The 13,021-nt window shown below is 41.2% G+C and overlaps 1 protein-coding gene across 1 annotated transcript in view; it reads right to left on the bottom strand.

Moving 5' to 3' along the window:
• Positions 1–4,055: 4,055 nt before the first annotated feature.
• PCNX2 (pecanex 2) overlaps positions 4,056–13,021 on the bottom strand; it is a 58,452-nt gene continuing 49,486 nt past the window's right edge. The window contains exons 29-31 of the mRNA XM_053459972.1: positions 10,457–10,635; positions 9,577–10,019; positions 4,056–4,551 (exon numbers count right to left, since the gene is read on the bottom strand). Coding sequence (XP_053315947.1) covers positions 4,447–4,551; positions 9,577–10,019; positions 10,457–10,635 — 727 coding nt within the window. The 3' untranslated portion in view covers positions 4,056–4,446. The remainder of the gene's footprint in view (positions 4,552–9,576; positions 10,020–10,456; positions 10,636–13,021) is intronic.

Here is a 13,021-nt window from a genome sequence, read left to right as displayed (position 1 = left end):
AAGTGGGGGTTAATTTAGGGGCAGTTATAGTTGATGGGGTGTTTAGGGTTAATTTAGGGGCAGTTATAGTTGATGGGGTGGCGCCTTGACGTGGCGGGTGAGCTTAATTATGCTTTGGCCAATTCATATAACCAAAACCTCTCATTTATATTATGTTTATATATTTGTTGCCAACTTTATTAGGGTAAGAAGCGCAGACAGTTTTTGTTTTTTATAGTTGATGGGGTGTTTAGGGTTAATTTAGGGGCAGTTATGGTTGATGGGGTGTTTGGGGTTAATTTAGGGGCAGTTATGGTTGATGGGGTGTTTGGGGTTAATTTAGGGGCAGTTATGGTTGATGGGGTGTTTGGGGTTAATTTAGGGGCAGTTATAGTTGATGGGGTGTTTGGGGTTAATTTTGGGGCAGTTATGGTTAATGGGGTGTTTGGGGTTAATTTAGGGGCAGTTATGGTTGATGGGGTGTTTAGGGTTAATTTAGGGGCAGTTATAGTTAATGGGGTGTTTAGGGTTAATTTAGGGGGCAGTTATAGTTGATGGGGTGTTTAGGGTTCATTTAGGGGCAGTTATAGTTGATGGGGTGTTTAGGGTTCATTTTGGGGCAGTCATAGTTGATGGGTTGTTTGGGGTTAATTAAGGGGCAGTTATGGTTAATGGGCTGTTTAGGATTAATCTAGGGGCAGTTATGGTTAATGGGGTATTTGGGGTTAATTTAGGGGCAGTTATGGTTAATGGGGTGTTCAGGGTTAATTTAGGGGCAGTTATGGTTAATGGGGTGTTTAGGGTTAATTTAGGGGCAGTTATAGTTGATGGGGTGTTTAGGGTTAATTTAGGGACAGTTATAGTTGATGGGGTGTTTATGGTTAATTTAGGGGCAGTTATGGTTAATGGGCTGTTTAGGGTTAATTTAAGGGCAGTTATGGTTGATGGGGTCGTTAGGGTTAACTTAGGGGCAGTTATGGTTAATTTAAGGGCAGTTATGGTTGATGGAGTCTTTAGGGTTCATTTAATGCTAAGGACTGAGGGTTAAGTATTGTGTCAGTGTGCTGTGAACCAGTCTGTGAATCTACGAGGGGGTATAAGGCATATAAGGTATATAAAGGCATATGTGGGGAGGGCAGAGTGGCATATCTGGGGGTATGTGGCATATCAGGGGGTATAAGGCATATGTGGGGAGGGCGGAGTTGCATATCTGGGGGTATGTGGCATATGTGGGAGGCAGTGTGGCAAGCCTGGGCTCAAATGTGCATAACTGGGGGCAGGTTGGGAAATAAAAACAAATGCATTTTTATCAGTTTTTTTTATTTTGCCGTTTGTTTTTGACATCCTTTTTGTTTATTAAATTATTTTAAATAAATGAATAATTTACATTTGTTTTTTTTTATCCGTTTAATCGAAAAAATAATCGGCCAATTAATCGATCATGAAAATAATCGTTAGCTGCAGCCCTAATTGAATTATATTTAGCAAGTTGATTTGGTTGCTTTGTATTATGGTTGAAGTCCTATAGAAAGGAAATCATGTACCTCTCTCTCCCTTATTATAAAAGGGGAACAAAAACCACACACAACTGTAGTATACATCTTGTAATTATTGAAAACCACATTTTTTATTTTTCCGTGTGTTGCTTTTCTATGCATTGCATCTTCTACCTACCTCATAACTATTTTATTCTCTGTCCCCAAGACTCTTGTGTAAATCTCCACATACTTCTGTTTCTTAAGGCACAAGAGCTTAAGGCCATGTTTGGATAATGGCTGGATTCTTAAGAAATAGCGAATAGAAAGGTGAATTACATTTATACGTCCCTCACTATTTTTTTATATTTGTCTCGCACAATGATTTTTGGTTCTGTTTCTTTGGGGTTTTTTTTATTTTTTTTAGGTAAATAAGCACCCAAGGAGTTAGGTTTTATATCACTTTGTATTATGCAAGAACTGATCGGATATAAGGACAAAAGTGGTATTTATATGTATTTTCACACCTATTATTTCTTTTGTGTGCGCAGACAACACCATATTTTATCATGTATTACATTGTAGATTATTCATATCACAAGCAGTGAGACTTTTGAAGTTGTTTCCCTTTTGTTGCACCATATCACTATCCACGGTGTTTATAGGAGTGCGCTTACACACACCTAAATTTGTTCTTTTCATAGTTTATTCATTCTCTCTGCAGCAGAAGCTCACTGGGGTTGGCTCTTTATAATGTGAAGTGAAGAAACCATAGCTCTTCTACAAACCCTCTTCCTTTAGTAAATAAAGCTAGCTTGTGAACATTAGATGTGTGGCATGCCAAATGTGTTTTTGGCTGCTATATTAATAGACGCTTGGCAGGATGTGCCCCCCAGCCTAAATGCTGCTCTCAGAACCATGCATGAAATGATTTCCCAAAAGACACAGGTGCAGTTCTTTTATTTCAGTTCATTTTATATGAAACATAACACTATTGTAAGCAAACATTTGTTGGTTTGTTAGCCCCAAAGGTCTTTATGCATTAGTACATGTCCACCCCAATGGAGTTATTTACTTTTCCCTTTTGTCATTGCATGTGTAAGTTATTGGTAGACAAAGTTCCACTGCCATTCATATTTTCAAAAAGGTTCCTGATGTTTGGTATGCAAGCTGTCGATATAGCTTCATGCAACGAACAGGCCAAAATCTTACATATTCCTAAATTTCAGATACGTTACATACATTTCATGCTCAAATAAAATAAGTGCAAACATTTAGCAGAAGACTGTTTTCAATGGGCAGAATGTCTACTCCTATTAAAATATCATACAGTATCTGCAGTAAGGGTTTAAATCAATTGACATCAAGTCTAGTGACATGGCAGGTAGGTGACATACTGTATGTAATCTAAAATGGATATCATATCTTCATGCCCACAGTGCTGTGAAAAAGTATTTGTCCCTTACCAATTTCTTCTATTTTGCATATTTGTCAAACTTAAATGTTTCAGATCAAATTCATTTTAATATTAGACAAAGATAACCCAAGTAAATAATTTCATGTATAGAAGGTAAACAGATATCCAACCCTACCTGGCCTACCTTTAGTTACTAAATCAACCAATTAACCAAATTGAATTGATAATTGGGTTAAATTTCACTAGACACACTCAGGCATAATTAGTGCTAGCCCTGTTTAATCTTAACACCAATGAAATAGAATTTACGTTGCAAAGTGAAGTAGGCTAAATGGTCTCAAAAAGCAGCACAGAAATTACACAGAAAAAAGTCTGACCTTTATCAATCTGGAAAGGGTAACTAAGCCATTTCAAATGCTACATGACAAATGGTGAAAACTTGTGACAGTGGTGAACCTTCCCAGAAGAGACCGGCCTTCCCAGAAGAGACCACAAAAGAACCAAGAGTAACGTGAAGAATTGCAGGCCTCACTTGCCTCAGTCAAGGTCAATGTTCATGATTCCACAATAAGAAACTGCAAAAATTGCATCCATGAGAGAGTTACAAGTAGAAAATCACCGATGACAAAAAAAGAAAAAAAACACCCCAAAGGCTCATCTCACGTTTACCAAAAAACATCTGGATGACTTTTGGGATCATCCTGTAGACTGATGAGTCAAGAATAAAACTTTTTGAAAGACATGGGTCCTGTTATATCTGGTGTAAAGCTAACACATAATTGCACAATAAGAACATTATACCAACAGTCAAACATGTCGGTGTAGTTTGGTGGTCTGTGGTTGCTTTGCTGCTTCGTTACACCATAATTGGTGGAGCCATGAATTCTGTTTTCTACCGGAAAACTCTGAAAGAGAATGTCCGGCCATTGGGTTGTGACCTCAAGCTCTAGCACAGGTTATGCAGCAAGACAATGATCTGAAGCACACAAACAAGTCCACCTCTGAATTGGTTAAAAGAAACGAAATTAAGGTTTTGGAGCGACCTGCTCAAATTCCTAACTTGAAATGGAATGAGATGCTGTGGCATGACCTTAAAAAGGCAGTTCATGCTCAAAAAAACAAATGATGGCAAATGTTAGATTGCAGTTGCTTGCCCCAAGGATGGGCCAAGCAGTTATCAGGTTTGGAGAGGAAATTACTTTTTCACATGGACTATACAGGTTTTGATTAACTCTTTACCTTCAATAAATGAAATGATCATTTAAAAGCTGTATTTTGTGTTTACTCATGTTGTCTTTGTATTTTATTAAAATTAGTTGGATGATCTGAAACACTTAAATGTGGCAAGCAAAAATAGTATATTTCAATCCTTAAATAGGAAATAATTGTTTACATTAATGCCTTAAATTATAGGTGTTCATGCATTATTCAGTTTTGATAACATCTAACTGAATATTTCATTTGTTACATGCCTAAATCCAACATAGGTCAGATATAGCAAAATATATTCATAATGACAACTTGTTTATCCAGTCATTTGCCCAGCTGTTAGGTCAGCACATTTTTTCAATAAAATTATAAATCCAATTCAGGAGTCACATCTGTTTCATCTGGGTGTTCTTCATCTGCAATTTGCCCAATATTGGTGGCGTCACTGTTATCGCTAGTGTCAAAGGCACTCTGGAAAACAGAAAAAATATAAAAGAAAAATAGGTCAATTGCCACATTTCCAGAATAAAAAGAAAGACTTACCGTATTTGCTCGAGTATAAGACAAGTTTTTTTCAGAGGTCAAATAGAGATCTGACTACAAGACTAAGCTCTAGATACCCCGCAGCACTGCAGGGGACCTGGATCCTCCCTCTCTGGCAACCTCTGCTACTGCCGGCACTTCCTCTGGGGCTTCTATGACCAAGCGCCGGCGTGACGTGACCTCCCGGTGCTCCGTTATAGAAGCCCTAGCGGAAGTGTCTGTAGTGCAGGTTGTCTGTGTGCATCGCTCAGACGTCCACCGGGTGCCAGAGAGGAGGATCCAGGTCCCCGGCATGCCCGCAGACAACCTCCGCTCCTGGTACTTCCGCTGGGGGCAGATGTGCAAAACTATGGGAAGATGTGCATAACTGGGGGGGCAGGTTGGCAAATAAAAGGACATTTTTAAAAATGCATTTTTCTCTATCATAGTTTTTATTAAATATGAAAAAGATAGTTTACATGTAAATTAATGTTTACTAGTAAAACTTTTTTCCTATAGGGTAGCCTTATATTCAGGCTTTTTCTTTTTTTCCTAAATTAATATTCAAATTTTTGGGGGTTGTTTTATAATTCAGCAAATACGGTAATTTATAACAATGCCAACAGAACCAACAATTTCCAGACGCTTGAAGGATGTCTGCAAGGATTTGGGAGGTCAGGAACAGAATACATACATGGCATTTCCGGTCTTTATGAATGTGAGTATACTCAGGGGGGCAATTGCCCCCAGGCCGTTCTAAATCAAAATAAAACGTCTCGCCGTGCACTAAAGTGGCTGATGCGGCCACATGACCGCCAGGGCAGTGATCACTTCCGCAGGGGGCCTGCTGCCTACCTGTGCGTTGCTCGCGCTGCGCAAGCAACATCTCTTGTTCCACCCAGCAGAGTCACATGACTACGTCACATCACATAACTCTGCTCCGTTTCTGCTTCCCCTGGGCGGTGTGGGAGAGCGGCATTGAGATCTGCAGTTCAAGTAAGGGGGTGGGAGAGATTGTATGAATGAGTATGCATGATTAAATGAATTAATGAGTATCTATGAATGAGTGAATGTTTGTAAATTAGTAAATTAATTAATATGTGTGTGATAGCATGGATGTGAAAGTGGGGGGAAAGCATTGCACAGGGAGGCTGTTTGAGACTAGGATGCCACAGGCAGGTTGTTTGGATGCAAATATAGCAAATCCTATGCTTCCAAAGAGGGAGCATTAATTCCCAAGGGGGTGCTGGCTGGGGGCATCACATAAATCAATACTAAAGGGGGGCTGGGCGGTGAGATAAATATATGTAGGTCTAGCTGAGGGCAATACACAAGGGTTTGGGGGCAATAGGGTGACTACATCGGCCATGTTTTCCAGGACACATAACTTTTACATATTGCTGACCAGCCCAGAAAAAATGCTGCCCTGCAATATGGGGGATGTACAGACACGTGGAAGGAACCAACTAGTCGGTTGTGTGTCTGTTTGGGTGTCACAAAGTCTGTCCTGGTGCGTGTTTTTTGGGTGTCTGTGTGGCAGAGTCCTTCCTAGTGTGTGTGTTTGGGCATTCATGTGGCAGAGCCTGGCCTGGTGTATGTGTTTGGGCGTCCGTACTGGTGTGTGTGTTTGGGTGTCAGTGTGACAGAGCCTGTCCTAGTGTGTATTTGGTCATCTGTTTCCTGGCACTTTACTTACTGTAGGAGAGACAAAAATGATCAGTGGTACTAAATTGTGGCTTCAGGCATCCTGTGTATGATGACTTTTTTTAGTGTATATCAGTTTTCCTGATTAAATTACATCAATATGTGTTAGAAAATACGGAAAAGATGGCCATGGATGGTCGGCTCATTCAGTGACGCAATGGGCCACTTGACTAGACTTGCCCCCCAGGCCGTTGGCTACCAGCCCTCCCCTGAGTATACTACATACTTGTTGCATTGTGTTACAGATGCAATGTATATCTCAAAACTCCTCCACCTAGAACAGAATTACCAGCCTCAGACAAACAGCCCAGAATCCTATCATACAGTAGCAGTAAGGATTCAAAATAATTAAGGAAGTCTAGTTACATGACAGATATGTGTTTGTTCATCCATACGTTTTAGTTGCATATCTGTGAATCTAGACAGATCATATTTTCATATGATTTGGTTAATTATATAAACCATTTTGTAATGCAAAAGAAATGGAGTACTGGTATAAGTTACTGTTCATTTTTATGGTACCATTGAAAAAACCTACACAGATCTTAGCCTACAGTAATGACAGGTTTCTTCTGAACCCTCAATGGGCCCATATCATAGGTGACGTATATCTATAGTGACAGCAACCAAAGCAAAACCTCAAGCAATAAAAATAAGACCGCCTAGGTCTTCTTTGCCAATGCTAGAAGATGCTTGTTACAAACTCAAAAATTAAAAAAGGATATCAAATATTCTATTTTGCATCAGAATTATGGCATGGCTGCTTAGTCTCTAAAACATATTACAAATGAGGCTTCACTTGTAACTTGTGAAGGATATGCCCCTCACATTTTGTAAATATTTTATTACCGTATTTGCTCGATTATAAGACGAGGTTTTTTTCAGAGCAAATGCTTATAATCAGACCTCAAATAGGTCTGACTCTGAGACGACTAAGATCCAGATCTTATCTGGATCCTCCTGTCTCCCCCCCGCCCCACTTACCGGTACATCTGAGTCCCCGGTGTGTAGCTGGGGCAGCGTGTACATGTCTACGCGATTCGCGTAGACAACTTCCACTGCAGCAGGAAGGAGGCGTGGCTAGCAGCGGGGGTTGTCTGCGTACATCGCGCAGACCTTCCCCGGCGCCGGGGAACTCTGATCTCTGACAGTCGGGGAAGGTCTGTGCGATGGACGCAGACAACCCCCGCTGTTAGCCACGCCTCCTTCCGGCTGCAGCGTAAGTGCGTGGGATCTACACGCTGCCCCGGCTACATGACAAGGAAGTCAGAAGCACCGGTAAGTTTGGGGGGGGTGCCGGGGGAGTGTTAAATGGGGGGCATAAGGCATTTCTGGAGGCAGAGTGCTCTGTGAAATGCCTTTTAACCTCCTTAATGCCACTCTGCCTCCAGAAATGCCTTTTTAACCCTCTATACGCCACTCTGCCTCCTGAATGCCTTAAACCTCCCTATATGCCACTCTTCCCCCATAATATGCCTTTTAACCCTCTAAATGCCAGAGTGGCATATAGGGGTATAAGGCATTTCTGGAGGCAGAGTGGCACATAGGGGGTCAAAAGGCATATCATGGGGCACAGTGGCATATAGGGTTAAAAGGCATATCATGGGGGACAGTGGCATTTAGAGGGTTAAAAGGCATATCATGGGGCACAGTGGCATATAGGGTTAAAAGGCATATCATGGGGGACAGTGGCATTTAGAGGGTTAAAAGGCATATCATGGGACACAGTGGCATATAGGGGGTATAAGGCATTTCTGGGGCAGATGTGCATAACTGGGGGGCAGGTTGGAAAATAGAAGGAAATAAAACCAAAATATTTTTCTCAATCATAGCTTTTATTAAAAAAATAGTTTAAATGAATTAACATTTACTGGTAAAACTTTTTTCATATAGGGTCGTCTTATATTCAGGCTTTTTCTTTTTTTCCTAAATTAATATTCAGATTTGGGGGGTCGTCTTATAATCAGGGTCGTCTTATAATCGAGCAAATACGGTATATCTTTTCATGTGACAACACTGAAGAAATAACACTCTGTTACAATGTAAAATATTTGGGGGTGGGGTGTGCTCACTTTTGTGAGATACTGTAATATACACCGATCAGCCATAACATTATGACCACTGACAAGTCAAGTGAATAACATTTATAATCTTGTTATCATGGCACCTGTCAGTGGGTCAAAAGTGGTCCAAGGAAGGAAAAGCAGTGAACCAGCAACAGGGTCATGGGTGGCCAAGCCTCACTTATTCACGTGGGGGGCGAAGGTTGATCTGTGTGGTCAAATCCAACTGACAAGCTACTGTAGCTCAAATTGCTGGAAAAGTTAATGCTGCTTCCGATAGAAAGAAGATACCACAGCACACCTCCAGAAGTCTAGTGGAGTCCATGTCTTGACGGGTCAGGGCTGTTTTGGTAGCAAAAGGGGGACCTACATAATATTAGGCACGTGGTCATAATGTTATGGCTGATCGTGTATATGATATAATGTAGAAGGTGACATAGCCCATATAGTTGACACTACACAACATATAGCAGAGTACAAGAATTACAATCTTTAATTATGCCTTAAGACATAGTTAAAAAACCAAAATGTCCACCTGCTTTTGAGGGCTACAACTCATTTCTGGATAGGAGCTATAGTTAAAAAGCCAATTTATGAGAGCATTTTGTATGTGTTGGGGGAGGGGTTATGGGCATACATTCAATACATGTAGTTGGCATTCAGAACCCAGTTTACCATCTACATACTCTTTCATAGCTTGCATTGTAATTGTTAATCCCTGCCAGCGCAGGTTATGAAATAAATGGTTGCATGAGAGACACTGCCAAACACTCTCATATTATATGGATAACTTGCATCCACACCCTCATTTCTCATGCTAGTTAGAGGAACATTGCTGCTTGTTACCGATGTCACCTGTGGTGAGTTGTGTAGTTTGAGGAACTCTTGTCCCTGCACTTTATGCTCAGTGGTGTCGCAACCGCCCACACCCAGGCACTCACCGCAGAAGTTCTTCCACCCAGAATACCTCTACCAGCAAGAAGCCCGGTGGAAGCGCATGTATTTAGGAGTAGAGTTGAAACAGCAAAGTGCAGGAACCAGCACAGGACAGGAGTGACTATTTTAAGTATGATAAATTACTTAAATAGACTTAAAATTCCTTAATTACCACTCAGGTTTCATTCAAATTGTTTTTTTAATAAACAGGTTACAATACTCCAAAACTGCTACTAATGTATTCTAACAAAATAGAACAAAAATAAGGTACCTGTGTTGAATGATTTGCCCCTCTGGAGTCAGGGCACATTACGATGTTTACACTACTGGACGACAGTGTGTCTATCGTATTTTCTCCATCTGCAACCGACAGTCCCGATATAACTAGTGCACTAGAAATGCTCCTCTTCCCAAATAGGAAGCTTAATGTTGAGCTTGTGGAGGAGGCCTGACTAGACTGCTGGATTCTGGCGGTCTTGTGATTCCTGTGTGCAGCTATAGAAAGTGCAGAAGTAGGTTGGAATGGTGACAGAGTAGAATTATTTAAGGAGTGCTGGCTCACAGAGAGTCTGTTTGCATTCTTGTAGTCTGATGCAAATATTTCAGGATTAAGGTGAATCTTTTCTAAATTTGAGCCTGAACGGCTTGAAACTGGGGTTGCTGGGATTAATGATTTATGTGCTTGTACTGAACGACTCCTGAATTTTCTTTTGCCTACAAAATAGAAGTATTAAAAAACATATTTTAATACCAATTTATCAGTTAAATATCAATGTACTGAAAGATTGAAAGTGAATGTACATTAATTTATATGCATTCTCGCTACAAAAGTACATATAGAACACAATACATGGTCATGATTTTCAAATCATAGAATTCTTTTGGGGAACAATATTTTACACACATAAATTAACATAATTCTTATTAAAAGCAATTACATGTTTACATACAATTAAATGTTATAAGGGCTTGGTATTCTACTAATACATTAATTGAAGGCATATGTTAAACACAGTTTAACTCTCTCTCTCTCCCTCCCTTTATATAGTATTAAAAAAAAAATTGTGAAAATGTCAGTTTTTGGTTTACAGTTCTGTCTGCTACACCCTTATACCCTTTGTTAACTTAAGTTTCATTAAATAAATGCTCACCTGTTTGAAGGCTTCTAGTCTCCATAGAATACTTTTCATTACTTAAGTGGCTTGGTTTTCCTGCACATTGATCTTGGCTCCTAGGAGACTGACCGTAACCTAACGAAGAAACATCCCCACAATCAACATCTTCAATGTTGCCTTCTGTATTATGACTTAAGTCACATTCTTTTGTTATCCTAGGAATGGCAAGAAAAAATATTCTAAACATGTACAACGGTTATTACACTCGCAACATGCTAACATCCAATTGCCTCTGTACAACTTGAGTGTTGTTCAAAGAAATACAATTCAGTAAAGTGGGGGAGTATGTTTCCTATTTTACTTTCATATGGTCTGTCTGTTTGGCACTAAAGATTTCTGTCTTGTATGTTTATTATTTAACCAATTACGTCCATTAGATATTTTTGGACTTTTAACCTATTTTTTCCTTTTTTCTCTTCTCTACAAAAAAGGTTTTGGGGAAAACTCTTCTGTATCAGTTTTTTGAAGCCCCTTGAACAAGAATGTTCTCCTTGACGAACAATCATAGCGTCACGCTCAGCATACCAGGGGAGGCGCTGTTGCAGGGAAGGACATCGTGTCCCCACAAGAGAAAACCTGATGGTCTCAAAAGAGTTCTTTGCCCTCCCACAGGTTCCCCCTTGAGTTGAGCCGTGGGACTTGGGACTTTCTGAGGATCCTCCAAGACTACTACGCAGAGTAGTCAAGACAAGCCATAGTTAGGATAAGCCACTATGCAGCAGTTGGGTAGCCGGAGCTCAGGATAGTCTGGATCAATGCAGAGGTCAGGTAGCCGGAGTTCAGGATAGGCAGGATGAATGTTGTGGTCAAATACTGGAACAGCACTATAAAACACACAAGTATGACCATCAAAGGGCAATGTTTAATGTGTTCTGAGGCTTTATATTGGGCTCAAAAGGAATAATGGCAACAAAATACAAATTTCTAGTGGATCAGATGCCGGGAAGCTACCTTGTTGTGGCTGGTAGTCGAGAATAGACTGTATCTTGTATTTCTCTCTCCCTTCTACCTAGACGGGAACAAGAGGTGGAGCCGAGGTGGTGTAGCAATTGCAGACTAGAGGCTTCCACAAGGATACATGGAACACACGTTGGATATGTAAAGCCTTGGGTAGCGAGAACTCATAGGTCAGGTGATTGATCCTGCTTAGACAGGAAAGGGACCTATAAATGTGTGAGGCCTCCTCTAGGGCGGACTGGACCACAACCCAAGTAGTACTCAGTGACACCAGTCACTCTTCTACAGCGGGTATGGAGGAAGCATGAAGCGTTTCTGGAAACGACTAGGGATAGAGTCCATACAGATAGTGAAAGGGAGCCTTTCCTGTGGACTCATGTACTGCATTATTGTGGGCAAATTCTGCAAATGGTAAGAGGTCCGACCAGTCATCTTGGTGTTCGTAAGTAAATAGCTGCAAGTACTGTTCTAGATCCTGGTTGGCTCTTACTGCTGCTCCATTGGACTGGAGATGACATGCTGATAAAAAGGCGAGGGAGATCCTTATTCAAATTTCCACCAGAAGCGTGCTATGAACTATGTTCCCCTGTCAGAGATGATCTCTGTTGGTCGTCCATGTAAACGGACTATTTCTCTGATAGAAATGTCAACCAATGCAGAAGCTGTGACTACTTTTGTAGAGGAACCATGTGTGCCATCTTCGTGAAACGATCCACGACCATGAGAATCACAGTGTGTCCCTTGGAGTAGGGTAAATCTACTATACATTCCATCACTAGATTGATCCAGGGAGTAGTTGGTAGTGGCAGGGGTTGAAGAAGCCCTGTTGGGTGTACCTTATGCGTTTTGTTGGCAGGACCCTTGGTACATGCATGAACATACACAGAAACATCCTTTTCCCAGTCAGGCCACCAAAAGGTGAGACAAGCTCTCCATGGCTCCTTCTTGTCCAACCTGTCTGCATAGGGACTGGTATGTCAACTGAAGACTTGGGGGAGACAGCTATGGTGGCTACCTTTATGGGTCTTTGACAATGGAAGTTGCAGGCAGATTCCCAGGCCATTATTTTCCCGGTGATACAATCAATACTGGGGTTGTGTGACTGCAACCATGGGAACCTCAAGATTAGCGGTATGGAAGGAGAGTGAGTGATGTTAAACAACAACTGTTCCTCGTGCAGAAGGCCCAAAGTAAGTGTAAGTGGAGAAGTGGCCTGAGTAACTACAGTTGGTTGAACGGGCCTCCTATCTATAGCTTCAATGGACAGAGTTGCTCTGGGAATGCCCACCTGGGAGCAAAAGTGAGTCCATGAAATTACCAGTTGCTCCGGAATCCTGTTTCTTTGGAACCAATTGACCAGGTTAGACAGAGTGTAACGGTCATGCGAGATACAACACCTATGGCAGGTCCCCTGAGCCTGTTTAGATGTGAAAGTTTCTTGACTTGTTGGGGTAACTTCTCCCCAAGTGCCCTGTCAGGCCGCAATAGAGACATAAACCCTGTTCTCTCCTTCTTGCTCTCTCCTGTTTGGGGAGTCGGGCGGCACAAAGCTGCATTGATTCCTCAGGAGGCAACTGTGGAGTA

Source organism: Spea bombifrons, chromosome 3 (genome assembly GCF_027358695.1).
Source record: "Spea bombifrons isolate aSpeBom1 chromosome 3, aSpeBom1.2.pri, whole genome shotgun sequence".
Lineage (NCBI taxonomy): Eukaryota > Metazoa > Chordata > Amphibia > Anura > Pelobatidae > Spea > Spea bombifrons.
The sequence above is the reverse complement of the archived record's forward strand: the minus strand, read 5'-3'. Positions and strand labels throughout refer to the sequence as shown.